Source organism: Podarcis melisellensis (genome assembly GCF_964234715.1).
Source record: "Podarcis melisellensis genome assembly, chromosome: 3".
NCBI lineage: Eukaryota > Metazoa > Chordata > Lepidosauria > Squamata > Lacertidae > Podarcis > Podarcis melisellensis.
The window spans coordinates 119,634,100-119,660,847 of NC_138530.1; the positions used below are offsets into that span (position 1 = coordinate 119,634,100).

A 26,748-nucleotide genomic window follows, 5' to 3' on the forward strand; every position below is an offset into this window, starting at 1 on the left:
AGTGGTGGTGGTGGGGGGGGGGTGAGTGTTCAGACCCCTGGGCTCTCACTTGTGGGGTGCCTCAGGGTTCTGTCCTCTCCCCCATGCTTTTTAATATCTATATGAAGCCGCTGGGAGAGATCATCAGGGGGTTTGGACTGGGTGTTCATCAGTATGCAGATGACACCCAGCTCTACCTCTCCTTTAAATCAGAACCAGTGAAGGCGGTGAAGGTCCTGTGTGAGTGCCTGGAGGCGGTTGGAGGTTGGATGGCGGCTAACAGATTGCGGTTGAATCCTGACAAGACAGAAGTACTGTTTTGGGGGGACAGGAGGCGGGCAGGTGTGGAGGATTCCCTGGTCCTGAATGAGGTAACTGTGCCCCTGAAGGACCAGGTGCGCAGCCTGGGAGTCATTTTGGACTCACAACTGTCCATGGAGGCGCAGGTTAACTCTGTGTCCAGGGCAGCTGTCTACCAGCTCCACCTGGTACGCAGGCTAAGACCCTACCTCCCCGCGGACTGTCTCGCCAGAGTGGTGCATGCTCTAGTTATCTCATGCTTGGACTACTGCAATGTGCTCTACGTGGGGCTACCTTTGAAGGTGACCAGGAAACTGCAATTAATCCAGAATGCGGCAGCTAGACTGGTGACTGGGAGTGGCCGCCGGGACCACATAACACCGGTTCTGAGAGATCTGCACTGGCTCCCAGTACTTTTCCGAGCACGATTCAAAGTGTTGGTGCTGACCTTTAAAGCCCTAAACGGCCTCGGTCCTGTATACCTGAAGGAGCGTCTCCACCCCCATCGTTCAGCCCGGACACTGAGATCCAGCGCCAAGGGCCTTCTGGTGGTTCCCTCATTGCGAGAAGTGAGGCTACAGGGAACCAGACAGAGGGCCTTCTCGGTAGTGGCGCCCGCCCTGTGGAACGCCCTCCCATTAGATGTCAAAGAGATAAAGAATTACCTGACATTCAGAAGACATCTTAAGGCAGCCCTGTTCAGGGAAGTTTTTAATATGTAATGCTGTACTGTTTTTAACACTGATTGGGAGCCGCCCAGAGTGGCTGGGGAAACTCAGCCAGAAGGGCGGGGTATAAATAATAAATTATTATTATTATTATTATTATTATTATTATATTATCATGTGCAAGTATTTGTTCTAGAAATTACTCTGTCTAATAAAGTTATTTAAAACATAGAAACTTGCATAAATGATTGGCATCTGAAACCTTTTTGTTTTTGAACAGGGGCAAGTTGTAGAAAACCTAAAAGCACAAGCACTCTGTTCCTGGACTGCAAAAAAAGATAACCACTTGAACTTTTCAAAAAATGACATTATTACTGTCTTGGAGCAGCAGGAAAATTGGTGGTTCGGAGAAGTAGGTCGAGGAAGAGGGTGGTTTCCCAAATCCTACGTGAAGATCTTGTCTGAACATGAAAGCCAGAAAGAGGAGTAAGGCTCTGGGAATTTGGGGGTTAAGGATGCATGAAAAATGTATTGGGTAGTGTTTTAAAGGATGAACGGAAACTCGGACTGAGGTTCAGAGCAGTGTTTACACAACACTTGCTCCCTGGAGAGTCTCTTTCAGAAAGTATCCCTTGTTTAAACTGCAGGCTACAAATAACAGATTTGGGAATTAGGCAGGCATAAGAACAGTTAAAAGTGCCCTTTGACTTTTTATTCTAGGCTTCTCTTTCATTTCTTATTGCATTAAATCATCAAGCTCTTTTGAACTTAAGCGATTTAGAGATAAATTTGGAGATGAAGGATATATTTTGAGAAAGGAAGCACCAGAAAGGTGCATGTCCCTTGCCCCCTTGCCCCCATCAGTCTCTAGGCAGGAGGCCTTTCAGACATGCCTTTTACCATTCCTTCTGTTCTTTTTAAATAAATGAAATCATGAATTCTTTCTTCCCATCTATGTGAATTCAACTGGCAAATCACATAGATTTCTGATTAACCTTTGTACCCGTCCCAGTTTGCTCTGAATGCCCATTGCCGGGTTTAGTACTATCTGGTTTATTATATGGGTGTTTGAAAAATGTAATTGGATGCAAAGGGATAAGGCTCTGTTAAGATGCATTTAGATGCCTAGTCTTTGGAGTAGCAGAGGATGATGGATTATAATAATAATAATAATAATTAATAATAATAATAATTTTATTATTTATACCCCACTCACCTGCCAGGGTTTCCCCAGCCACTCTGGCCAGCTTACAGCATATATAAAAAATAGTAAAATATCAAACATTAGAAACTTCCTGGTACACAGATGAGGAAAAGAAGCTATGAATTCCAAGACACACTTTATTTGAATTTTGTGTCTTTTGTAAAGTTTGAGTCACTGAATAATGAACATTGTATCTTGAAGTTGCCAAAATGACTTTATTTTTATTTATTTTTAAAATCTGCAGGCCAGAAGCTGTTTATGCAGCTGTAAATAGGAAACTCCCAGCATCGTCTTACACGTTAGACGAGGGTAAGAGTTTGAATTTAAATAAACCTTTAGATTTCTATGTGTTTAAGGAAAGGTTCCAAATTCTTTGAAACTTCTGCACCTTTAACTGTGTGCTATCGTAAAAGCCTAGAAGTTATGAGACTTGTAACAAACTAGCAATGAAAAACTCTGTATTATGGTCTGTATGTATTCTACTTGGATATTTTTTCTACACCTTTTTTTAGAAAATGAGAAAAAATGTAGGTCAGTGCAAGCTGATGGGCAAGGAAGGGAAAGAGCATAAAGGTATGTGAAGAGGTGGCCTTGGGCATAGGCAGAAGGCATGTAGGGGAAAGACTGGCAAGACACACATCTCCCAACTCTGAGCCTCCTCTAGAGATTGCCCTCATGTTCGACAGTTTCCCACTTCAGCTGAAGCAGGTCATAAACTTGCAATGCCAACAGTCATGCCTGCTGTTCTGACGATAACTATGCCCTCACAAATTGATTACTTTTTAAATTTTAATATTTTTAATTCGTTTTGTATAATAGCAAGTACAGTAGTACCTCGGGTTAAGTACTTAATTCCTTCCGGAGGTCTGTTCTTAACTTGAAACTGTTCTTAACCTGAAGCACCACTTTAGCTAATGGGGCCTCCTGCTGCCGCTGCGCGGCCAGAGCACGATTTCTGTTCTTATTCTGAAGCAAAGTTCTTAACCTGAAGCACCATTTCTGGGTTTAGCAGAGTCTGTAACCTGAAGCGTATGTAACCCGAGTTACCACTGTATAACATCCTTCCCCCCCACCCCAGCCCCCTACCCCATCACAGGTGTTACATTACAGGTATACATCACAGGTGTACATTAGCAGGAGTGTTTGGATAATCCATATGCGCCTGTTGATTTTAGTGCTTCGCTTGATTCCATGGTGAAATTCACTTCCACAACATGTAGTGATGTTCACCAATTGGGATGGCTTTAAAAGAGGGTTAGATTAGGGTCTTGACTTCTAGCTATGACACTGCAAGTCACAAGTGTGAAGAGCCTGCTGTTGCACCCATTTCTCAATTGCAGGTTTCCCATGGAAATCTGGCTGGTCAATAAGAGAGCAGAATGTTGGACTAGTTGGGTCTTTGGCCTGATCAAGTACCTCTCATCTTATATTCTTAACTTCCCACAGTGTTGTTGTTGTTGTTGTTGTTGTCTCATCAAACAGCTGTTGGTTCAGAGTTTGAAAAATGAAAGGAATTGTGTGAATAAGTATGTTCATGTCCTCAAGAATGTCTTCATTACAAAGCTAAAATTCTGTCGTCTTTTCCAGAATACATAGCGCTATATTCTTACACAAGTTCTGAACCTGGTGATTTAACTTTCACTGAAGGAGAAGAAATATTAGTTACTCAGAAAGATGGGGAATGGTGGACTGGAAGCATTGGTGATAAAACCGGAATATTTCCTTCAAACTATGTCAGACCAAAAGATTATGAGGTAAGGATTTAATACAGTCTTTTCTTTTTTTAGGGGGTGTGGGGAGGTATGGTATCCAAAGATGAACTCAGAGGCCCTAATCCTAAAATACCTTTTCCTTTTCCCTTTTCATATGTCTCAGATGATCAGGTGATCATGGGAGAGGCGGGGAAGAGGGCAATCACTGCTTGCAGCAGAGATGTTCAGTATGCTGGACTCTGAATGTCCCAGTGGGGCAGAGTTGCAAATAAGTCTAATAGTTACAGGAAAAGAAGAGCTGCTGAAGGACTTTCTTAAAACTCTTTGCAAAACAGCAAGAAACACATACACACTCACTTATTTGTTAACCCCCTCCCCCAAGCAAGAGCATGTAAGCTGAGTAGGTTGTCACTAAGAAAGTTGAGTGGGTTGTCCTACTGCTGCAAATTAAAGTGGATTGTTTTATTTTATTTTCTCATAGAATTCTGCTACTGCTAGCAAAACAGGGACATTAAATAAAAAACCTGGTGAGTATTACTAATTTTAGAGTGTGTTAGCTGATTGTAATAATTTAATTTTTCATTGATGCTTGTCTTCTTTCAGAAATTGCTCAGGTTACGACAGCCTATACGGCATCTGGAACAGAACAGCTGAGTCTTGCCCCAGGGCAGCTGATCCTTATTTTGAAGAAAAATTCTAGTGGATGGTGGCAGGGAGAGTTGCAGGTAAAAGGAAGGGGAATTCTTACACATTTGCCAAGCTAAGTAGGATTTCAGATTGGATGGGGGGGGTGGAGTATTGAGATTCCTGCATTGCTGGGGGTTGAACTAGACGGTCCTTAGGGTCCCTCCCCACTCTACAATTCCATGACTCTAAAATTGAAACTAAAATTGAAGCAGGGCAAAGGCTAATAGAGTTCTGTCAAGAGAACAAGCTGGTCATCACAAACACGCTTTTCCAACAACACAAGAGACCTAAGCAGCTGGATGAGTTAATAATGAGGAGGATGTGTAATAGTGTATGTCTACTGTGTAATTAATTATCCACAATGACTCATATATATGCCACGTTATAAATAAGTCAATATTTTCTGTGGTAACATTTGCATATCCCTCACCTTGCATATTTTTTAACTTCAGTATGCTCTCATAAGTTTGGCTTGCAAAGAGCTTGATGTGTTCTTATTAAATTCTAAGCAGCTTTTAATGTCATTCAGGCTAGAAAACCCAGAGTATCACGTAGCTTACCTGCAGTTAATTTCAGCTGATTTACTCACAGTACTCACAACTGATGCTACTTTCCTTTGAGCTTTAAGAAGCCAAGAAACTTCTATAATGACTACTTTAACTTATTTATTGCATATGTATTGCATCTCTCCTTGAAGGAGGTCAAGGTGGTCTACTCTAGGGAAGGGGAACTGGATCCAGCCACTTTGACGGGTGGGCAAGGCCATTGTGAGAACCCGTGACAACTTCAAATGGGCTCACTGTCAGCGCTGGTCGGCACTGATTGAAGCTTGAAGCAAGTAGGCATCTTCCACCTGCACACCAGGAAATCTGGTCTGCATTTTAAAAAAATGTCCTATTGCAGGCACAATTTGAGTCCAAACTGTACAGGCAAACAGACAACTTTTGCTTGCCACGGAGTAATTCTGAGTGCACTTTTATGTTCACAGTTGTTCCTTTACAGCTGTGTCTTTACCTTCCCTGTAACTGACATCTTTCCTGATACCCAGTGTGAGGCAGGCAAGTGTTGTTTGGGGAAAACAGCCTCATGGGCCAATTTAGGACCTGGCCAGACCCAATTAGGCCTCCAGGTTGGAGGTTCCCCATCGCTGGCCTCCTGGGTTCTTCCTTACGTGGTTTGCCTGTTAGCTGACAAAAGCTTAACATTCTTCTTGCAGGCAAGAGGGAAAAAAAGGCAGAAAGGGTGGTTTCCTGCTACCCATGTGAAGCTGTTGGGTCCAAGCAGTGAAAGGAATACACCAGCTACTTACCCAGGTGGGTGACTAAAGCTTACTTTCCCTTTTGTTTAGATGTAGGGGTGAACCACACAATACGCTACATGTGTTGGCCCAGTAGCGGTTTTTGTAAAAGGCAAACGGCTTCATGTTGCAGCAGTTCTGAGTGAGGAAGTAGCAGGGGAGGACTAAATTGTTTCTTTCTCTTGTTTCTGTGGAGTCGTTTCCTCAAGCTGGGTTTTGCCATGTACCCCAGTGCAGGGGATAGCTGAGGTGATTGAAGCTGCTTCCATGGGGAGAAATTCTGAGCACACTGTGCCAAGTGACAGTGAGCTCCTAAACCCAGGCTTCCGTTTTTGGTGCTCATTCAGCCCTGGTCCAGCACTTCAGCAGCCTTTCCTGAGTCATTTGGAATGGAGAGAGTTTGGCGTCATCCGCACCCTGTTGGCACTTTACCCCAAAACTCCAAATGACAGCTCCCAGTGACTTGATATAGATGTTTATTGAGGGACAGGATGGCATCCTTCAGACCCCTACAGCTTAAAAGCCATGGGGCCAAGGATCTATCACCTAAACTACATTCTAGAAGGATATGGCCCTGCAGGTAGGAGTGAAACTACTGCAAATTTAGTCTCCCAACTCCCATCCTGCCAAGCCATCCCAGAAAGATACTGTGGTCAACAGTATTGAAAACCACTGAAAAGAAACAGCTGGGAAGTACTCTGCAACCAAATGTGGAGACTTGAGTCTTTTTGGGTCCCCTGCAGTTCCTTTCTCATTGCTTGTTTCTGATGTATTCTTGCCTAATCACTTCTGGGACACTTGAAAGGAGTACAGTTTTTACTAGCTTCTGAAAGAGGAGAAGGGAGATTTCTAGACCAATATAACATGGGTACAAAGAGAAGAAATCTGCTGCAGTCCGTGAGGTTGTTCTTTCATTTCTAAAATGTAGCTGGGACGCAGAATTATTTTTCTTCAGTGATGTAGTGCTTAGCTCTCCTGGGCCTAAAAAATAGGTATGAAATGACAAGTGGGCAACCTTCCTCTGTTACCAAATCATCCCCCTGTTACCTCCCTTCACCCATTGATATGAAGCCAGCTGGTTATGGCACTGGGGTGGGTGCCCTGGTGCTCTAGCAGGAGAAATAAAAGTACTGTATTTTTCTTTCTATAACACACCCCTTTGTATAAGAATTTTTGGGGGACTCTGGGGAGGATTGCCCAGTGTTGTTGAGCTTTTATTAGGGGGAATTGCCAAAGATCACTCACCCGGTGAACCTACGCTCACACTTGCATGCGTCCCAAACGCAACCAATCAGCTGCCCAACTGCCACGGTAACAGCCAATAAACAAAAGTCCTTGCCGCAGCCACCAATAGCCGATTACAATCTCCAGCTTGAGGCAGCAACAAATCCGACGTCCCACATATGCACTATCCGTGTATAAGACGTCCAATTTTTAACATTCTTTTTTTTGGGGGGGGATCTAGTCTTATACACAGAAAAGTATGGTACTTTCGCTCTGCTTTGGAAAGGGCCTGGAATTCTGAAATAATGTTTGGTATCTCTGCTGATTCAGGATAACACAGCTGGTCTTGTGGGTTTCCATTTCTTCTAGTGTGTCAAGTGATAGCAATGTATGACTACAGGGCAAACAATGAAGACGAGCTCAGTTTCTCCAAGGGGCAGCTTATCAACGTACTGAATAAAGAAGATGCAGATTGGTGGCAAGGAGAGATCAATGGTTCTTCAGGCCTCTTTCCCTCAAATTATGTTAAAATGACCACAGACTGTGACCCAAGTCAGCAATGTAAGTGAAATTTGTTTAATGCATCAATTCATTTGTTTTCTCAGCTCACATGCTTGTAGTTCAGGATCATTATTATCATCGTTATTACCAGAGAGTTCTAGTTCACCAGGAACATCCTTCAGTCACTTCATTCAGATCCACAGGTAGATGCACATGTTTGCCTTTTTCTTGTGTGTTCAGCTGCCACGGCTGGACTTGTTCCTTTCTGGGCAATTTTGAGCTCTTTCACTCGCTCCATTCTAGCGTTGGTGTAGGACTAGATCCTCTCAGACGGTGAAGCGTCACCTCGTCCTCTTTCCTTCCAGGCAATGCTGTACTCTTCATTTGCACAGACTTTTCATTTGCACAGACTTTTTAAGGTTGTAGCTTGATGTGGATTACTGCCTCCTTCCTTTTTCTTCGATTTGAAATTAGTTATAAAACTTCACAGTTTGCCCTTTTACCAGTTACCAGTCGGGCGTTGGAAAGCAAGCTGCTTTGGAATAGTTGGAATATTAACCCCAGAGGATACTCAGCTGCAATTTTGAGACAGTAAATATGAAAGTAAGGAAGGTTCAGTTATACTTTGGGTTCTCAGTCTTTCAAATGCTCCTCATTACCTTCTGGCAGTTATGACTGCTGTTTCTGCCACTTCCTGTCAATCACTGTATTCATCCTGATTAGATGGCATTGGCTTATTTAATGAGCATTCATTCTTATTTGTTTACAGGAGAGTTAGATGACATTGCATCAAAGCAACAGTTGTCCCACACTTTCCAGTGCATTTCCATGTAGTAGTAGTAGTAGTAGTACAGTGGTACCTTGGTTCTCAAACTTAATCCGTTCCAGAAGTCTGTTCCAAAACCAAAGCATTCTAAAACCAAGGCACACTTTCCCATAGAAAGTAATGCAACATGGATTAATCTGTTCAAGACAATTAAAAACAACCCCTAAAACAGCAGTTCAACATGAATTTTACTAATGAGACCATTGATCCATAAAATGAAAGCAATAAACCAGGCTGCAATCTACTACCCAGTATCAAAAACTGGCAGTGATCTACCCATTGCCATTGGAGGGGGGAGTTTAATGGGGGGGAGAACACAAATTAGAGGGACAAGGACCGCGCTTGGGGTGCGTGTGGGAAAGGAGGTGTTTAACTGGATGCGGGAGAGGGGAGTTTAAGTAGGGGGGAGGAAAGGGAGGCAAAAATTCTCTCCCCCAGCCCAAGCCAGCCCTCTCCCCTCCTAAAGCATCTGCCCACGCTCCCCATTCGCCTGGGTGAGTCCCAGGGAGTCTGTCTCCACTTGGGGCATGACGAAGCGGCAGCCACGGGCCGGTCGGGGCGGTGCTGCCTGCACGTCCCTGGCATGGCGGCACCAGGATGCGGCAGCAGCACCGGAGCGTCGAGAGGAGGCGGCAGCTGCTCCTGGCTGCGCTCCTAGCCACTGGATGCTAAGCCGGGTGGGCTGGAGCCTGCGCGCAGTGCGAGCACCCTGATCCCCACCTGGACCTCGGTTGACGGAGGGAAGGTGAGGGGCTGGGAAGGTCAACCTGCCCAGCATACCTCCCCCAGCACATGCCCCCCCCCAAACACCACCTTTCTGCTCGCTGGGGAGAGTCGCCAACTTCCAAGTCTCCCTACTCCGGAGTCACTTACATTCCGAGGTGCCGCCCAACTCCACTTTGTATGGAGGAAAGAGGTCTTCTGGGGCCAAGCTGCTCGCTCAGAATGGAAGTGTGCACTCAAATCATTTCCGGGTTTGAAGTGTTCAGGTTCCAAGTGGTTCGAGAACTAAGCTGTTCAAAAACTGAGGTACCACTATACTAATAATATGTATAAATCTGGCTCGGTTTCCCTAGCCTCTGTGTCACTTTCCTTATGCAGAAATCTGGCCCTTTGGGGAAGTGAGTTTGTCGTGGAGGAGCTCCCAATCAACTATAATTACACAACTTAATTTTTCAGTGTGTGACTTAATCCCACCTCAAAATAGCAACACTCTGGAGGTGCCCTGTGCTGAGTGTGCATTTTGAGAGAAGTGGAAAAACCCCAAACGAGCATATGGTGAATGAAGGGCAAAGTGTGGCTATACCCGCACAACTAAGGTCTATAAATGTTTCTCCTGCACTAGAGGAATGTATCCTGAAGTGGTCTTTCCCTCCAACATTCTCCAGTAGGCAGATTAGAATTGCCAATATCATTTTATGAGAGTTTTTATTTGACTTTCTATCTAGCCTTGGGAGACCTGTGGAACTTGTTTCCTGAATCTGTTTTTTAGCTTCCTGAGTCCAGAGCCCTGGGCTGTGGTCTTTGCTCAGTATGCCCCCTACTTCTTTCTCGGGTCCCATAATCTTCTAACTAACAATGGTATTTCAACAACTTTCTGCATTGAGACATAGGAAACCATTCTCTTGAAGTCACCTCAACGTAGAAAAGAGAAAAAAGATGTATTAGAACTGTATGCATTGATCAGCCCCCCACTGCCTTGTGGGACATCTTTGGGAGAAGAAAAGACTTGAGAAGGAAACCCTACACAAAATTGGAATGGAATCTCTAAAGCAAGACCTACCAGATCTTACCATCAGAGGCCAAATTTTTTTTGTCTTAAATTATCTCTGCCTAGAAATTTTGCAGAAAAGGGAGGATCTTAAAGATTATGCTTCCAAGCTGCATGAAGGAGGCCTTTGATAGTGCTGGGGCTACCCGTTCAAATGAATAGTCATCCCTGAGAACAAGGCATTCACAACCGCCATACCATCTGACGCAGGGCAACTACTGAAGCAGCTAGAGTTTAAAGTTAGAATGAGTGAAGACAGTTCAGATGATTTGGAGGAGGAGGATGGAACAAACCGTAGCCATGATGATATGCATATCTGGCAACGCGCAACAAGGAAAAATAAAAAGGCAAAGAGTGAATTTTGCAGACTGGGGAATGTCTTCCAGGGCAGGCTAACCCAGAGAAGCAAGTCCAGATGGTCATTGGTACAGAACAATGTGCACCTGATGACACCTGTGCCATTACATGTGGGTACCATGCTTGTTTCTCTGGTAGTGCCATGAGGAAGGCAGTCTGGGTAACTGACAGTGTTTCCTTTGCCCCACCACTGGAGGGAGAAGCCCTGTCCTGGAGCAGCTCTGACTTGTCTCTCTCCTAGCAAACTCAGGAGTTTGTGGGTGGAATCCAACATGGCGCTGAATGAACATTCTGTCAGTGCAAGGATTTCTGCTTGCGCAATGGAAAGTTCTCCACCCCCCTGCCCATGTGCCCCCTAAATCAGTTCTCTGGAGCAGATATGAGGGGGGCACTGGGCATACACAGTGAGGGAAGCGGGAGAAGTTCTTACCCTTGGTTGAATACTGGCCATGTGCTTCTCAACCTTTGGTTGCTTTCATTTTGCCAGGCAGGTTATATTTCACATGGTGAATCCTATTCAGTGTTTTTGTCTTCTGTTTCAATTTTTGTAATGCTTGTTTTTTATATTATTGTTCGATTGTAGATTGTGGGATTTTAACTCCTGTGAATACTAAGTGATGTAAACACATTAGAAGGGCAGGATATCTATCTGAATCCTTGTAGGTTCATTTTGTCCCTTTAATACCCAATCACTGCTGTGCAGGTGAGGGCTATTTTATCAGGACCACTGTTCTGCACAATATAGGAAGTATTAGTAGTAGTAGCAGTAGAAGTAGCATATCAGTAATAGCATATCATACAAGCATTATATCACAACCAGATACACAACCAGACTGTATTTCCAGACTGTGATCATCTGCCAGGGATACACATATTTTTGCCAACCTTCATGCCATGTTTGCAGACATTTTTGTAACACAGAGTTGGTCTGTCAGCGGGTCTGGTGTCTGAAGCCATCTCCCCTCCAAGGTCCTTGGGGATCTTGCCATCTTCCGTTCTGTGGACATGACCAAGCCAGTGTAGATGTCATTGAGACAGAAATGTGAACATGTTGGGAATGTGGGCTTTGGGAGAGCCCATTTTTGCTTGAGGCCTGTCCTGCCATGTGATGACCAAATTCTTCCTGAGGCAATGGATGTGGAAGGTATTGAGGCGTTGCTCCTAGCAGTTGTAAGTTGTCCATGACTCTTTATTACCGTTCTTTATAAGGAAGGCATCCAAGGATGAGCTGTTTTGCTGGACAGTCATGTACATGTTCTCACGGAAGGGTGCAATCTTTTTGGGAAGCTTTTGGGAAGCTTAGGCAGACATCCTACCTTGGGGGGCCGTGTCAAGAGTCCTTTTTGGCTGATGAGGTCAGGTCTATGAAGGCAGTGTGCAAGGGGCACCCCTGTTCTCAGCATTTCTCCTGCAGCTGGCACAGCGAGAGAATCACGACAGCCGTTGACCTCAGCTCTAAAGCTGCATTGTGACCCAGGATAGACTCTGTCAGGGAGTGACTGTAATCTCTTGAGAAATACATTAGGGAAGGCTTTCCTCATAGCGTTCAGCAGGGAGATCCCATGTTAGTTGTTACAGTCTTGACGATCACTTTTGTTAACAATGCTGGAGTTGTGTATCTCTTAGGGCCTGGATCCTTGTTCCCAACACTGCAAGTGGTTTTGTGGAGGTGCGTCATGAGGGAAGTATTTGAGTCAGCTTTCAGCTCTTCTGCTGGGATTCTGTCCTGTCTTCCTGGACTGGCTGGACAAAGAGAAGTGGTGGGAGGCACCAGCCGGGGAAGCCTCCTATGAGGAAGGCTCAGAGCCCGGGGTGTGGTGGTGGGACAAATCAGAGGATGGAGGAGGGCAGAAGGGTTGGAAGTTGAAGAAGCAACAGGCTTAAGTGAGAAAGGAGAGCCAGATGCAGAAAGCAGTGCAGACTCAGCACATGAAGCAGATAAGGAGGGGCCAGCGGCTGCAGATGCATCCATAGTGTTTACCTTTCCTACTGTAGTTGGCTCCCCTCCCCACTTGTCTCCAAGGTCAGGGAGAGCTTTGCACGTAGCAGAAGAACGAGCATAGGTGGCCCCTCCCCAGCATAATTTAAGGCTTCTTGGGAGACATCTGGCAGGGAGGAGACTTGGGGGGAAGTAGTAGTCAGCTCCCACCATGGATGAAGAGCCGGATGAAAATCTGTGATTGTCTCACTTTGTACCATGAATCAGTGCAGGTGTCTCAAGACTCTCTAGAAACTAGGGAGTATTGTTCTGTTGGAGGAACACCATAAACATTTTTCAACTATCAAAAGCCCATTGAGCTTTTAGAAAATCTTAGAAATTTCCCTGCTTCCCTTATTCTCCAGTTAAGCAGTTGACAGCCTTGTATAGCTGAGCCATTTAGCATTTGACAGATAGTAAAAATCAGCCGTGCATTATTTACCCATATAGTTTTCATTGAAAACATCACAAAGCGATGAGGCATGGTAATTCCTTATTAATAAGAAATGGTCTTTCTCTGCCATCTGATTGGCCCCTTGCAGGTTTCACTCAGAAAATCTAGTTGTGGTCATTTATCTCTAATTTTCTTTTCTTTTTTATTTTTTTAAGGATCCCATGTTGTCTTCCAGTGTGAAAGCACCTCAGAGACCCACTATCCAACTTTGACTATAGCATGGAGGCAGGTGGACAGCCTGCTCAGATCTCTCTGAAACAATTGATTTGCTTCGCTTCAATATTAAATCCACTCAAGACTTCAAATTTTGTTCTGTATTGTACAGTTACAGTTTCTGCAAACTGACTAGATAGTGGGTCTTTGTGTGGCTTTCTGCACTGTTCTATCTTGTGTTCTCTATTCCCTTTATTTAGGAACAATTAGTGCACTTGTCAAGGTATCTCTTGATGTGGTGCAGCATTAGGCACACAAAGACCTACTACTGATTGCACTGTTTCACCTGCTTAGTTCTGCTCTTGGGATGTTGCACCTTGTATTTCCTTGGTTGATTTGTGGTTTGCTGATCTCTCACCATGCACTTCATGTATGATTCTGGACACAGTGACTGGGCTATTGAACCGAAAAGGAACAGAGGTGGAATAAAACTTGGTGTGCTTCTTATGCACTTTACACTTCCACTGTATCTGCTGGCTTTCAGGTCTTAAAACTCTTTTGTCTGACTCAAACACCAACTTGTCTGTCACATGCTTCTTTATATGGATTTTGAGAAAAGTTTCTCTCTCTCTCTCTCTCTCTCTCTCAGCCCATTTTATTACGTGTTAAAGTAGAGAGCAAACCCGAGCCACACCTATTTTGGTGGGCATTGTTTTTTATGTGGTCTAATTTTAGATTCTGGGTGAAAAGAGATGTGGGGAAAGGTCTCTCTTCTGTTGCTCCCCCTGCTCCTGATAACACCATTAGCAGCCTGATGGGCTGAGAGCTCCTAGGCGTGGCTCATCCCTTGCCAGGTGCATCAGTGCTGATCCTTTGGGTGATGCTGGGTGGGGGGAGCAGCAGGGGAGGGAGGGAGGGGGCAATATTCTAGACCCCATTGTGTTCCCAGGGATGTCAGAAGGAGCACGACAGGACCCCCAGGGCCTTTCTGTCGGCTGTTCCTCTTCCATTGCCAACCCAACTTCACGTTACTTAGTAGAGAGTCCCATGCAGCATGGCTGGCTGCGGAGAGACCCCCGAACACCCCTGCACCAACCCTATTTGCCCAGGTTTTCCATCTGAAAGCTGGTTGAGGGCAGCGAGTGGCTTGAAGCATGGAGATTATTAGGAGCCTGGAGCAGTTGGGAGAATAAGCGGAGCACCTCTCTGTGCCACGGCTCCCCTCCAACATGCCCACTTGCAACAGTTCTTCCTGGAGAAAAACAAAATGCCTCTGTGATTCAGTGACACATACTTACATGTGATGTGTAGTGGAACCCTGAGAAATAGCAAGCTATTTCCTTTTAACATTCTATAGCTACCCTTAATGCCAAAGTTAACTATCTGTAACAATAAAACATGGTATTATAGTTGTCCCATACTGAATATTTTATAGATCTGCAATTGGCCTCTGGCAATTTCCTAGTCAATGACACTGTCAAAATGAGATTCCTATTGAGAGCTTATATTATTATTATTATTATTATTATTATTATTCCTGCATCAGTTTAATATCAGTTGAAGTTCACTGTTTCTGCCTCTCCCTTTGAAGGGGAGGATAGGATGACAAGATAGATCTAGAAGAGAGGCAGTCTGACAGAATGGCCCTATTCTCCAAATTTACTACATATCCGCAAGTGATTGGATCCCCAGTTTTAGGGGAATTTCCATTTAGATTGGTCATTTTAAGGCATCATTAAGCTAACATGTGGCAGAGTAGTATTTTGGTTGTAATTCTTTAGTGATTTAAATATGTTATTTTCTGTCATGCATACCACTTCAGTAATTTAACTTCTTTAAGATTATGTCTTGGGGAAAGCTAGTATTTTTTTAAAGGATGACAATTTTGTAAGGCAATTAATTGAGGTAAGACAATTTCTTAGAATTTGAGAGTGCAAGCAACAATTGTGATGTGTGCAATCTGAAATGTTTACAGTTTGGATATGCAAAACTTAGGTGGTACTATCAAAAAGTGTTAATTTCATTAACTCAGAAGTATTTTGTTCATCATTCTAACAGTGTAATCCTGTTACTTGGAAAAGAGTTCCTTTTAAGTTTGTTTAGGGTTCTCACCTAAATAAAATGAATGTTATGTACTCTTAATAGATGTTTATCAAAGAAAGAAAGAAAGAGAAAGAAAGAAAGAAGGGGGGAAAAGATTCCTGTATATACTTTTATCAAGTAACAGATTGTAAGGTGGGTTTTATGTGCAATACAGGAAAGTTATGTGCCTCAATAAATTATGAATGGGTTTTCTCTTGTGTTTTCCTGTGATCGTATCTCAAAGAATCAACTTATCAATATTGATTGCTGCAAGTGGCTCAGTGTTCAGCTGGTTCCCCATCCCGTCTTTCTGCTTGATAGTGGACATTTAGCAAATGTTTTGATGCTACATCAATAAAAATGCTAATTGTGCAGTATTGCGTCCTCTTCTCACAAATTGTGATTGCGGCTTAGCAACTTTCAGCCAAAAGATCCCTGATGGGCTCTTCTGGAAATGTTTCTAGTCCAGCTCTCCAGCCCCACATGGCGACTTGGCAGGGGCTGGAGCTCTCTGTTTATACCATCTCAATCACAAAGTTCATCAAGCCCTTGGCAGACCTCAAACACGGCTGTTGCCATTTTTGCTAACCTGAACATAGCCTCATACAAGGGTTCAGACAAAATCTGAGTTTCCAGTAACTTGTGAAAGGGTTTTGTTTTTTGTTTTTTATTTGTTGGCTAATCATTCAGAAACTGATGATCAAACCAATTTAGTTGCTGGATGAATTATCTTTGAAAAGTCCTGAATTGCAGGGCGAGATTAAAGAACCTCTTCATGCCAACTGTTAGAAGAAAAGCGAAAATCATAAAGCTTTTAAATGCATATACTGTATTGAGTAGAGTTTTTAAACTCCTGCACCCCAGAGAGCAGCAACTTAACAATTGCTTATTTACAAATGCAGATCAGGCAAATTGCCTATTTACAAATGCATCTCAGTTCCAAAAGTTTCTAGGCATTGGATGCCTCTGCTCTTCAAACCAAAAGCCAAACATTCTGGCAGACAGACTAAGCTTTTAGGTGTGCATCCATTGGGCTCTCTGAACTGTAGGTCTTTCGCTTTAAAGACGAATGGCTTTGTTCTTGCAGATTTCTTATGGGTACCTGTTACTGTTATGTCTACCTGCTTGTGCAACAGAATAAGCTTTCCCTCCTCGCCTTGCCTCCTTGCACTCCCAAAATCTCCCTCTGAGGCAGGTTTTGGTAGCATGCTTTTTAGGTGCGGCGGGGTGAGAACGAGAGAATTAGCCAAAGAATAGGATGCCCATAAAGATCTCACAAATGGGGGGCGGGGATTAGGAATTGAGGGTTCTTGACTAAACCTAGAAATTACAATCCAGCCTAATTAAGAGTTCTGGAGAACTCAAAAGATTGTTAATGATTTTGTGGATATTTTGGATGGGCATCTAAGCAGCTAGAAAACTACCATTTATTTATTTTTAATAGGTCAACATAAAATGAATGAACCACACCATCAAGTTGTGATTTGTTCTTAACAGTATATACCAGGACATGAGGCTTTGTGCTCCTTCTATGCAATCCAACCATAAACTGATGTCAATCAGCCTGTTACAAGAATGCTGACAGACGTATGATTTGTAGTGGTATTTTGGGCTGCCACAACATGCTGCTGCTTTACAGTGCAATCTTGCGCATGTCTCCTCTTGGATGAGCCCCGTCAAGATCAGTTGGGTTTGCTTCCAGTTAAAGGTGCATTTTGACTGCAATTCTTTACACACCTGAGAGCAAGATCCTCTAAACTTGACGAGTCTTAAGTCTAAGGACACATAAATAGGGTTGTGTTCCTTTTATTAGCTATCTTAAATGCTTACATATTATAGTGTTGTATGCTGCCTTAATAAATTTTCTTCTTGGGTTCTATAATATTTGAAATAATGTTTAGTGTCTCACCATGCAAACACAGCATATGCTGTGTATGAGATAATGGTTATTTGTTTTTTTGAAAACTGGAAATAACTATGCAAAAATACTTTATTAAAGAGACACACAAAGTTATATGTTTGTGTATGATTTCTTTTCCATTACGGTTAGTCTAATTAAATTTATCTCTGGGCATGGAGAGCTATTGTGCTAGAGTGGTTCAGTGGTCCAACTAGGAGGGTCAGACCGAGTTGTGTCTCTAGAGAGGGTGAGCCGTCTCTGCCAGGAGAGTCCAGGGGGTTTCTTCCAGCTCCCATCCGGCCTAGCCAGCATGACCTGTTGTCGGGACAGCAGTGTGCACTCAGCGACTGATGGCTCAATTCTAACCATGCAAGCCTTCTTGAATTTAGTGGTGCCTACTCCCAGGGGAGTGGAGCTAGGATTGCACCCAAAGATACCAACTCTTTCAACAAAACAACTCTGAAGGCCCCATTTCTTCATGCACCAGTGGGTTTAATTTAATTGGTTGATTGTTTTGCGTCAATATGTTAGACCTTTCTAAGATTTAGAAAACTTGGGTTATGGAAGAGATACCTTAAAGGGTCATGGAAAGCCTGATGATTCCCCTACAATTTGGTTCCACTATCCTTTGAAACAGAAATGGAAAATGTTTCTAATTGCAATTATACTGGGAAAAGTTGAAAGGTATTCAACTTGTTTTAGAGGGGGTTTGCATCCCCCCCCCAGCTCAGGTTTGCAGCGTGGAGGTTCTTACGGAGCCAATATGGTCATTAGAGGCCAAGTGACCACCGGCTATCACCTTGGGCTGTGGCCAAACCTGGATGGAGACAGCTTGCCCTCCATTGCCCAGGCTGAGGTAACCTCGCATGTTTATTGCAATGGGCCTCTGAAAATGGTTCCAAAAAGTTTGGCTGGATTAGGGCAGCAAGAGGGCTTTGTGGGATTCCCTGGTTTCCAGTCCAGCCCAAGCCCAAGCCTGGCTGTGAAGTCTCAAATGGCTTGAGACCAGATCGCCTTCTCCCCCAGGATCCCTACCTTAAGATCTTCTTTGAGCCACTGACAAGCGCGGCTGCCATGAAGGGGGCCTTCTCTGTGAGGACATCTGTGGTGATAAATAGTTTGAACTACCGTTTAATGTGCTGTGCAATCTTGTTGTTTTGTGATATTGTTATTTTCATTGTAATCTATGGTTTTATGTTTGTGTGCCACCCAGACGACATTGGGCAACCTTACGCCAATGGTAAATAAATGTTCTTTGTAACAGGGCTGGGCAATATCTGGTTTTCAATGTCACGATATATCACCAGCTAAACATCATGATATTTGGATATATCACAATGTCTGAAATAAGGCTGGAACTATGTAGAGGTGACTGTGGTAATAATGCCACGGAAAACTGCCACTACTTATGGGTCTTACTCTAAAACGGATAAATTTTTACTTACCTTTAACATATTGTTAAAATGGTTATGTTATAGTGCTACTGTACTGATAATGTTTAAATTAGCACATTTTCTCTAAAATTAAAGGTATAGAAGTAATTCTGTAGCCTAGATATCAAAGGTAAGGAGGGAGATTGTTTCCTAAAAAAAAATAATTACACTACTAAACAAGAAAAAAGCCAGTTCACAATCACTGTCACACTTTTAGATACAGTTGTACCTCAGGTTACAGTGGTGCCTCGCAAGACGAAATTAATTCGTTCCGCAAGTCTCTTCGTCTTGCGGTTTTTTCGTCTTGCGATGCACGGTTTCCCATAGGAATGCATTGAAAATCAATTAATGCGTTCCTAGGGAAACCGCCTTCAGACCAGGTCCGGGGACAGTCTGTCCCCGGACCTCTTCTGAAGGCTGGGGGGCGCGGGCTTCGCAGCAGCGCTACGAAGCCCGGCGGCTGGGGCAGGTGTTCCCGCCCCCCCGCCCGGCTTCGCAGCAGCGCTACGAAGCCCGGCGGCTGGGGCAGGTGTTCCCGCCCCCCCGCCCGGCTTCGCAGCAGCGCTACGAAGCCCGGCGGCTGGGGCAGGTGTTCCCGCCCCCCGCCCGGCTTCGCAGCAGCGCTACGAAGCCCAGCGGCTGGGGCAGGTGTCCGGGATCTCTTTTGAAGCAAGCGGCTGCGGAGAGACGCGATCTCCCCGCAGCCGCTTGCTTCAAAAGAGGTCCGGGATCTCTTTTGAAGCAAGCGGCTGCGGAGAGACGCGATCTCCCCGCAGCCGCTTGCTTCAAAAGAGGTCCGGGATCTCTTTTGAAGCAAGCGGCTGCGGAGAGACGCGATCTCCCCGCAGCCGCTTGCTTCAAAAGAGGTCCGGGATCTCTTTTGAAGCAAGCGGCTGCGGAGAGACGCGATCTCCCCGCAGCCGCTTGCTTCAAAAGAGGTCCGGGATCTCTTTTGAAGCAAGCGGCTGCGAAGAGACGCGATCTCCCCGCAGCCGCTTGCTTCAAAAGAGGTCCGGGGGCAGCGGGAAGAGCTGCCCCCGGACCTCTTTTGAAGCAAGGGGCGGTGGGGAGAAGCGATCTCCCCGCCGCCCCTTGCTTCAAAAGACAAGACCCGCTGTCCCCGGGGCAAGCTTCGTTTTGCGAAGCAAGCCCATAGGGAAATTCGTCTTGCGAGACAACTCGAAAACGAAAAAACCTTTCGTTTTGCGAGTTTTTCGTCTCGCGAGGCGTTCGTCTTGCGGGGTACCACTGTACATACACTTCAGTTTACAGATGCTTCAGGTTACAGACTCCTCTAACCCAGAAATAGTGCTTCAGGTTAAGCACTTTGCTTCAGGATGAGAACAGAAATCGTGGTCTGGCGGCACGGTGGCAGTGGGAGGCCCCATTAGCTAAAGTGGTGCTTCAGGTTAAGAACAGTTTCAGGTTAAGAACGGACCTCCGGAACGAATTAAGTACTTAACCCAAGGTACCACTGTATTCAAATATATATCACTATTGAGTCTTAGTTGGACGTGTGCATCCCACAACACCAGTTATTAGATTGTTTGTTAATTTTCTTTTCTAAACCAGGCCAAAATAGAAAGAATAGAATGGATGAATTTTAACAGAACAAAAAATTGCTAAACACAATTTATATTTTTAGTGCCAGGGGAATTTGCATTTCTTATATAAGCCAAGCCAAAACAGAAAGAATGGATTGAATTTTACAAAATTAAAAAATACTAAACAAAAAAATATATTTTTGCAAGGAAAATTTGATGCATTTAATTATATGAAGATTTACTCAACGATAGTGTTCTTCATCTGTAACATTACAGATTTCCAGAGACTATATTAATGTGGTTTTTTTTATAATTTTTTTATTAATTTTTTTCATAAACTCTCAATCGTACAAATTTCACATCACATATTTTAACTTTTTGGACCTCCCTCAACTCCTCTAACAATCATCCGTAGTTGAAGTCCTAACTTCACATTCCTTAATTATAATATCGCCTTTAAATAAAAGTTTTTTCCCCTCATTTACATTCTTACAATATTTCTTATTTTTTTCACAAAGCTTCTTTAAAACACTAGCATTGTATGCTCTTCACATATAGTTTTCAAATATTCTCTGAACTTTCCCCGGTCCTCTAAAAACCTATGGTCCCTTTGGAATCTAATTTTTCCAGTTAATTTATCCAGTTCCGCATAGTCTGTTAGTTTTGTTCTCCATTCTTCCAATGTCGGTACTTCTTCTTGTTTCCATTTTTGAGCCATCAATATTCTCGCTGCTGTTATTGCGTATTGAAAGAGTTTACAGTCCCTCTTATTTATTTCTTTTCTAGTTATTCCCAGTAAGAAGGTTTCTGGTTTCTTTACAAAGCTATATTTCAGCATTTTCTTTAACTCATTGTAAATCATTTCCCAGAACCCCTTCACTTTCTTACACTCCCATCACATATGAATAAATGTACCCTCTTTCTCTTTACATTTCCAACATTTGTTACAAGTTTTGTACATTTTTGCCAATTTAACTGGTGCCATATACCATCTGTATACCATTTTCATAACATTTTCTTTTAACGTAATACACGCTGTAAACTTCAGATTTTCATTCCATATTTTTTGCCAATCTTCCATATCTATATTATATCCTAATTCTCTGGCCCATTGAATCATAACTACTTTTACTTCCTCATCTTTCGTGTGCCATTCCAATAAAATTTTATACATTTTCGAGATTATCTTACAGTCATTATTAACAATTTCTGTTTGAAATTTCGAATCTTTTTCTTTATACCCTTTTTCTTTCACATCCTTTTTAAACATATCGTTTATCTGATGGTAGTGCAGCCAGTCAAATATATGTTCTTTTACTTGCTCATATGGTTTCAATCTCCATTTCTCTCCTTCTTTCACCACCAGATCTCCGTAAGTAATCCATTCACTCCTCATGTTAGTTTTCTTGACTCCTATAACCTCAAGTGGGGATAACCAATGTGGGACCCCCATTTCTAATAAGTTTTTATATCTGTCCCATACTTCAATTAGTGATTTCCGGAAGATATGGTTTTCAAAGGATTTATAACCCTTTTTCTTCTCTTGCCATAGGTAGGCATGCCACCCAAATCTGTTATCAAATCCTTCTAAGTCCAGGAGTTTTGTATTTTTAAGTTTTATCCATTCTTTTATCCAGCAAAGACATGATGCCTCATAGTATAACTTCAAGTCTGGCAGGGCAAAGCCTCCTCTTTCTTTTGCATCTGTTAGTAATTTATATTTAATTCTCGGCTTTTTGCCCTGCCAGATATATCTTGAAATCACTCTTTGCCATTCCTTAAAAATCATTACTCCTTTTAGTATTGAAATCATCTGAAATAAAAATAACATCTTTGGTAGCACCGACATCTTGATCATTGAAATTCTACCCCAAAAGGATAGTTTTAACCTTCCCCATACCTCCAGATCTTTCTTAATTCCATTAAGTAATTAAGAGACTATATTAATGTTAATAGATTAGTTATTAATAATAACAAGTGTGTGAGAAAGCAAGTGAGCAAGGGGAGAATTGAGAGTTCTAGGGAAGGGACGAGGGTCTGGAGGAGAAAAGGAGGAACCTAATGAGGGAGACACACAGACAATTGCACAAAGACACAAACACAAAAGAGGGAAGTAGGCAAAGCAGCATTTTTTTCCCTTTTAATTTGAAGCAGCTACAGAGCATGTTTCTCTGCAGTTTCCTAGGCACAGGGGAGGCAGCGGAGGAGGGGGGGAGCTACTTTAAAATGTTTTTTTGTAATATTATTTTTTATTAGTTTTCAGATTTTAACAAATCCATCCAAATTATTTAAATTTAATATATTTTTCAAAAAATAATTAGGTTTCCGGCTCCTGTTGCAAGCATATGTCCAATACATTCCTGATGTTACCGCCTTCATTCTTCTTCTTTAATCACCTTCTCAACCTTCTAGTAGTTTTAATCCATTTTCATAGCCAGCGGATTTTGTTACCTTGCAATCAGCGCCATTGTTTTTTCCAAAACATGCGTAGTCCTTCCAGCATTCTGATCTTGAACCTGGTGTGTAAAGATGATTCATTGCTATCACCCTTTGTCCATTCACATTCCTCTGCTCTGGTCTTACTGGGCTCTAAATAACTCCCCAACAGATGGCTGCTCTTTAGCCCCCAGTTAGAGAACAAAGTCACATAAACTGCTAGATATAATTAGCAGTCCTTCATTTTATCAAATTAGTCTCTTGTCCACTCCAGTCCAAAGATAATTTCAATATTGTCTATTTCAACCTCGGTTGGAAGGAGAAGGTCCCCAAGTATAAGCCAACTCGAATATAAGCCGAGGCAGCTAATGTCACCACAGAAAACTGGGAAAATTTATTGACTCAAGCATAAGCCGGTTCAGCACACCACATACCTCCTGGTGGGCTGGAGTGCGTGTGTGCGTGCATGCAGGCGCACACGGCAGAGGGGGCTTCTCTCCCCCCCAGCCCCTCCCGTCCCCCTGCCTACCTAGGGTGCTGCCGAGAGGCAGAGGCTGGTGGCGGCAGCAGCAGAGGAAGAACAAGGCTGCTCATTCCTCCGCCACCACCAACAGCGGCAAAGGCGGTGGAGGAGGAAGGAGCAGCCCGAAAGGACCCTCACTTAAGTATAAACCGAGGGGGGCTTTTTCAGCAAAAAAAATGTGCTGGAAGAGTCGGCTTATACTCGAGTATATACGGTATATAAAATCATTGTGAAACTCTTTGTAGAGCATAAATCAGTGTTTCCCCTTTCTTCCTTCAGTATCAGACAGAACAACATAGTGACTGCACACGATTCTTTCCTTTTTGCAGGGGAGGTCAAGAAAGAAAAAGACCATTTAGGAATCATCATAACAGACATTACCTTGCCTTCCACTCCTGTTCTGGCGGCTGCAAGGATTTTCGTGCTTGCAAAAAGTTATTCAACCGCCTTCACAGCTCAAGTCCAGTCCTTTTGGCAGCTGATTAATTGCAGCCCATTATCATATGCCGTTTCAGGAGCGCCCCTTAATTAAAGCCCATGTTCCAACTTCTTGAGGAACTGAGCATAGCTCATGCCGGAGGCGGAGGTTCGGCCATGGCAGGGACACCCTTCCCAGGTGGCACCCCTCTGCCTTTCAAGCTGGCAGCTACAGGCTTAAGCGGCACCGCCAGGAATTTTACCTCATTTTTACCTCCATTTCACTTGCTTCCCCCTGCCCAGACAGCTACACTGTCCCGGAGGGCAGCAGAGCTTGACTGCAATGGCCATGATGTCAGGCCAGAAACCTACTTTAAAGTTAATAGGAACTGCCGCCTGCCAGCAGAGAGAGGCTGGGTTAATTTTTTTATTAAAAAACCCAATGTATTCTGCTCCTTCACAAAAACGTGTGCGCACAAACACAGGGGTGGGCAGGGAGGGAGGGAGACACAGGCAGACAATTGCTCACCCACAATCAACAAGCCCAGCAGGGGAAAGGGGGAAGAAGCTCTTATGTTAGAGCAGCCTCTTTTTCCTTTTCGCCTCTCGGCCTTTTGGCTAAGATCATGTGTAGGATCTGTTCTTACCAGTTTAATATGTGATATGTTGAGGACTATATATTAAATGGAATTTTGGAGCTAGGGAAGTTTTTTTAATGACTGATGTTTTAATGTATTTTTAATCTCCTGTTGGCTGGGGAAACCCAGACAGATGGGTGGGGTGTAAGTAATATATTATTATTATTATTATTATTATTATTATTATTATTATTATTATTATTACCCCAGTTGATATTTTTATGTGAGAACAGGAGGAGAAGAGGGGCTCCATGTACCAGAAGCCATGCTTCTCCCAAAGCCACCTTCCATCCGGGTGGCTGCCTTTCAGCAAGAGCCTGGCGTCTCTGAGAGAGGGAGGTTCCCGCTTGCAGGCTGCTCAGCTCCGCCTATCAGGAGACAGAGCCCTCGGGAAGAGTTAGGCTGCGCACGCACACACAACACAGTGGTACCTCGGTTTAAGAACAGTCCAGTTTACAAACTATTCGGTATAAGAACTCCGCAAAACCAAAAGTAGTGTCCCAGTTTGCGAACTTTACCTCAGTCTACGAACGGTGGAAGGGCACCGGTAGCGGGAGGCCTCATTAGGGAAAGCGCGCTTCCGCTTAAGAACGGATTCGGTTTAAGAACGGACCTCCGGAACGTATTAAGTTTGTAATCTGAGGTGCCACTGTATCTCCAAGGACAATTTGTGTCTGAGGAGGCAGGCAAGGGAGACAAAGAACTAAGCCAGAGAATTACCCTGCAGCGCACACCCGATTTCTCAAAGAGCCCAGCCCTACTGTGTAGGAAGGAGAGGGGCAAGTCATCCTCTTCTGCCATGTCTCACCAAACAGATTCTAACGTTCGCATCACCACATGAAGGCTCCTGGAAGCACTTCTTCAGGCCTTTGCTGTGGCAAGAGCAGTGCTGCATTCCATGCTTCTTCTGCCCAGGACGGAGATGCTTTGCCCGCTCTCCTGTCCTGGGGCTGGTGAGAGGCCCGCAGGCTGCTCATGGAGGAACTCTGCCACAAGCCACGGACTGCGCAGTGTTGGGGTTCCTACCCACCTATTTCAGAGCCAGTTTTCTTCTTCACGTTTATCAAAAGATTTATTCCCCTGAGACCGTTCCCTGTCTATTTTTTGCTTGGTATTAAGTTGGCACTTGGGCTCAAAGTGACTCAGACGGTTTCCTCCCCCAGGGTGTGCAGATCTCCAGAGTCTTGACACAATGCAGCCCATGGAAAGGAAGAGGCAGGGCTACATACACGAGCTGATCCAGACCGAAGAAAAATACATGGAAGACCTTCAGCTTGTCTTAGAGGTGAGATTTGCCTGAACACAAAAGGTAGTGATAAAAGTATTGCCTTGAGTCCCTTACTAAAGGTAAAGGACCCCTGACAGTTAAGTCCAGTTGCAGACAACTCTGGGGTTGCAGCGCTCATCTCGCTTTACAGGCTGAGGGAGCTGGTGTTTGTCCGCAGTCAGTTTTTCCGGGTCATGTGGCCAGCATGACTAAGCCACTTCTGGTGAACCAGAGCAGTGCACGGAAACGCCATTTACCTTCCTGCCGGAGTGGTACCTGTTCATCTATTTGCACTTTTTGGCATGCTTTCGAACTTCTAGGTTGGCAGGAGCAGGGACCGAGCAATGGGAGCTCACCCCGTTGCGGGGATTCGAACCACCGACCTTCTGATTGGCAAGCCCAAGAGGCTCAGTGGTTTAGACCTTGAATCCCTTATTAGAAGACCATTAAGACCTTTTTTCTCAAATGAAAGCTGTGCAATGCCCCTTCCGATCGTCAGGAGGAGGGGGGGTTGTGGGATCACGACCCCGCCCACACTCGCTCTCGCGAGGCTGGCGTCAGCCTCGCGGGAGACAGGGATTCCCCCAATTAGCATACCCTGTGGCACCAGCCAATCGGCTGGCGGCAGGGGCGGGCCTTCGTAGGGCCACTTAAGGTCAGGGCAGCCCCTGGCTCTCCCCCTTTCTTCCCTGGAGACGATGCGGTTTCCCACCCACCCGCCCTTTAGGTTTTGCCACTGACCTTGCTATGGGCTTCGGCTGGCCGCCGCAAGGGGCCTGGTAGGAGTTTTTCCATTTGGCTAATTGGCTGGTTTTGTGAGCCACTTGGTTTTTTCGCCTACCTCGTAGCAAATCGTCACAACTCCCTCGGTTTTGGCGGTAGGCATTGGCCGGGGTATTGTCATGCAGATGAGGTTGGGGGGGAGGAACGCCATCACTTCCCCCAATGCTTGAAGGGTAGTTTGTTAAAGGACTCCGAGGGGCGACGCCTCGTCCGAAACCTATGGAGGCTAGGGCCTAAAGCGCGCCCCCGAGCGGTAACCCCTCGGGGAGCGCCTAGGGATATGCATCTCGGGTGGCTCCCCCTGTTGGTGTTTAACCCTTCCCGGTCAGACCGGATAGTCGGTTAGGGCCAATGCCTAAAGCCAATACCCTTCTTTCCTGTAATCAATAAAGTTGTGGCCATTTTTGCCCATTAACCTAAAACTCTGTGTCCGTTGTCTTCATTTATTCCACCTGTGGGGGGGAGGGAATAGCCACACAAAAGCTTTACACAAGTTCACAGACTGCACCTTCCTACAACAGGCCTTCAGCTGCAGTTTTTGTTTCTATTTCCCCTGATGCTCAAAGAATGTCAGGCAGTCCCTGAGACAGGATCTCAATTCAGGGATCCATCAC

The 26,748-nt window shown here is 44.4% G+C and overlaps 1 protein-coding gene and 2 long non-coding RNA genes across 6 annotated transcripts in view; 1 reads left to right on the forward strand and 2 right to left on the reverse strand.

Annotated features, from left to right (window-relative positions):
* Positions 1-26,748, forward strand: part of ITSN2 (intersectin 2) — a 79,902-nt gene that overhangs the window by 39,344 nt on the left and 13,810 nt on the right. For 3 of the 4 annotated variants that reach the window (XM_081905922.1, XM_081905924.1, XM_081905923.1), the window contains 8 exons: positions 1,228-1,433; positions 2,396-2,460; positions 3,739-3,905; positions 4,345-4,390; positions 4,467-4,588; positions 5,767-5,863; positions 7,441-7,632; positions 25,248-25,369. In XM_081905922.1, the coding sequence (XP_081762048.1) occupies positions 1,228-1,433; positions 2,396-2,460; positions 3,739-3,905; positions 4,345-4,390; positions 4,467-4,588; positions 5,767-5,863; positions 7,441-7,632; positions 25,248-25,369 (1,017 nt within the window). Of the gene's footprint in view, positions 1-1,227; positions 1,434-2,395; positions 2,461-3,738; positions 3,906-4,344; positions 4,391-4,466; positions 4,589-5,766; positions 5,864-7,440; positions 7,633-13,113; positions 13,634-25,247; positions 25,370-26,748 lie in introns of those variants that run through there. The other variant, XM_081905925.1, reaches the window with a different exon arrangement.
* On the reverse strand, positions 7,632-13,103 carry LOC309367331. The gene is made up of 2 exons (XR_014167049.1): positions 10,957-13,103; positions 7,632-8,147 (listed from the first exon to the last, which is right to left on the reverse strand). It is a non-coding gene; the product is annotated as an uncharacterized lncRNA (long non-coding RNA).
* LOC309367413 lies at positions 14,617-20,363 on the reverse strand. Its single transcript, XR_014167149.1, has 2 exons — positions 19,773-20,363; positions 14,617-18,755 (listed from the first exon to the last, which is right to left on the reverse strand). It is a non-coding gene; the product is annotated as an uncharacterized lncRNA (long non-coding RNA).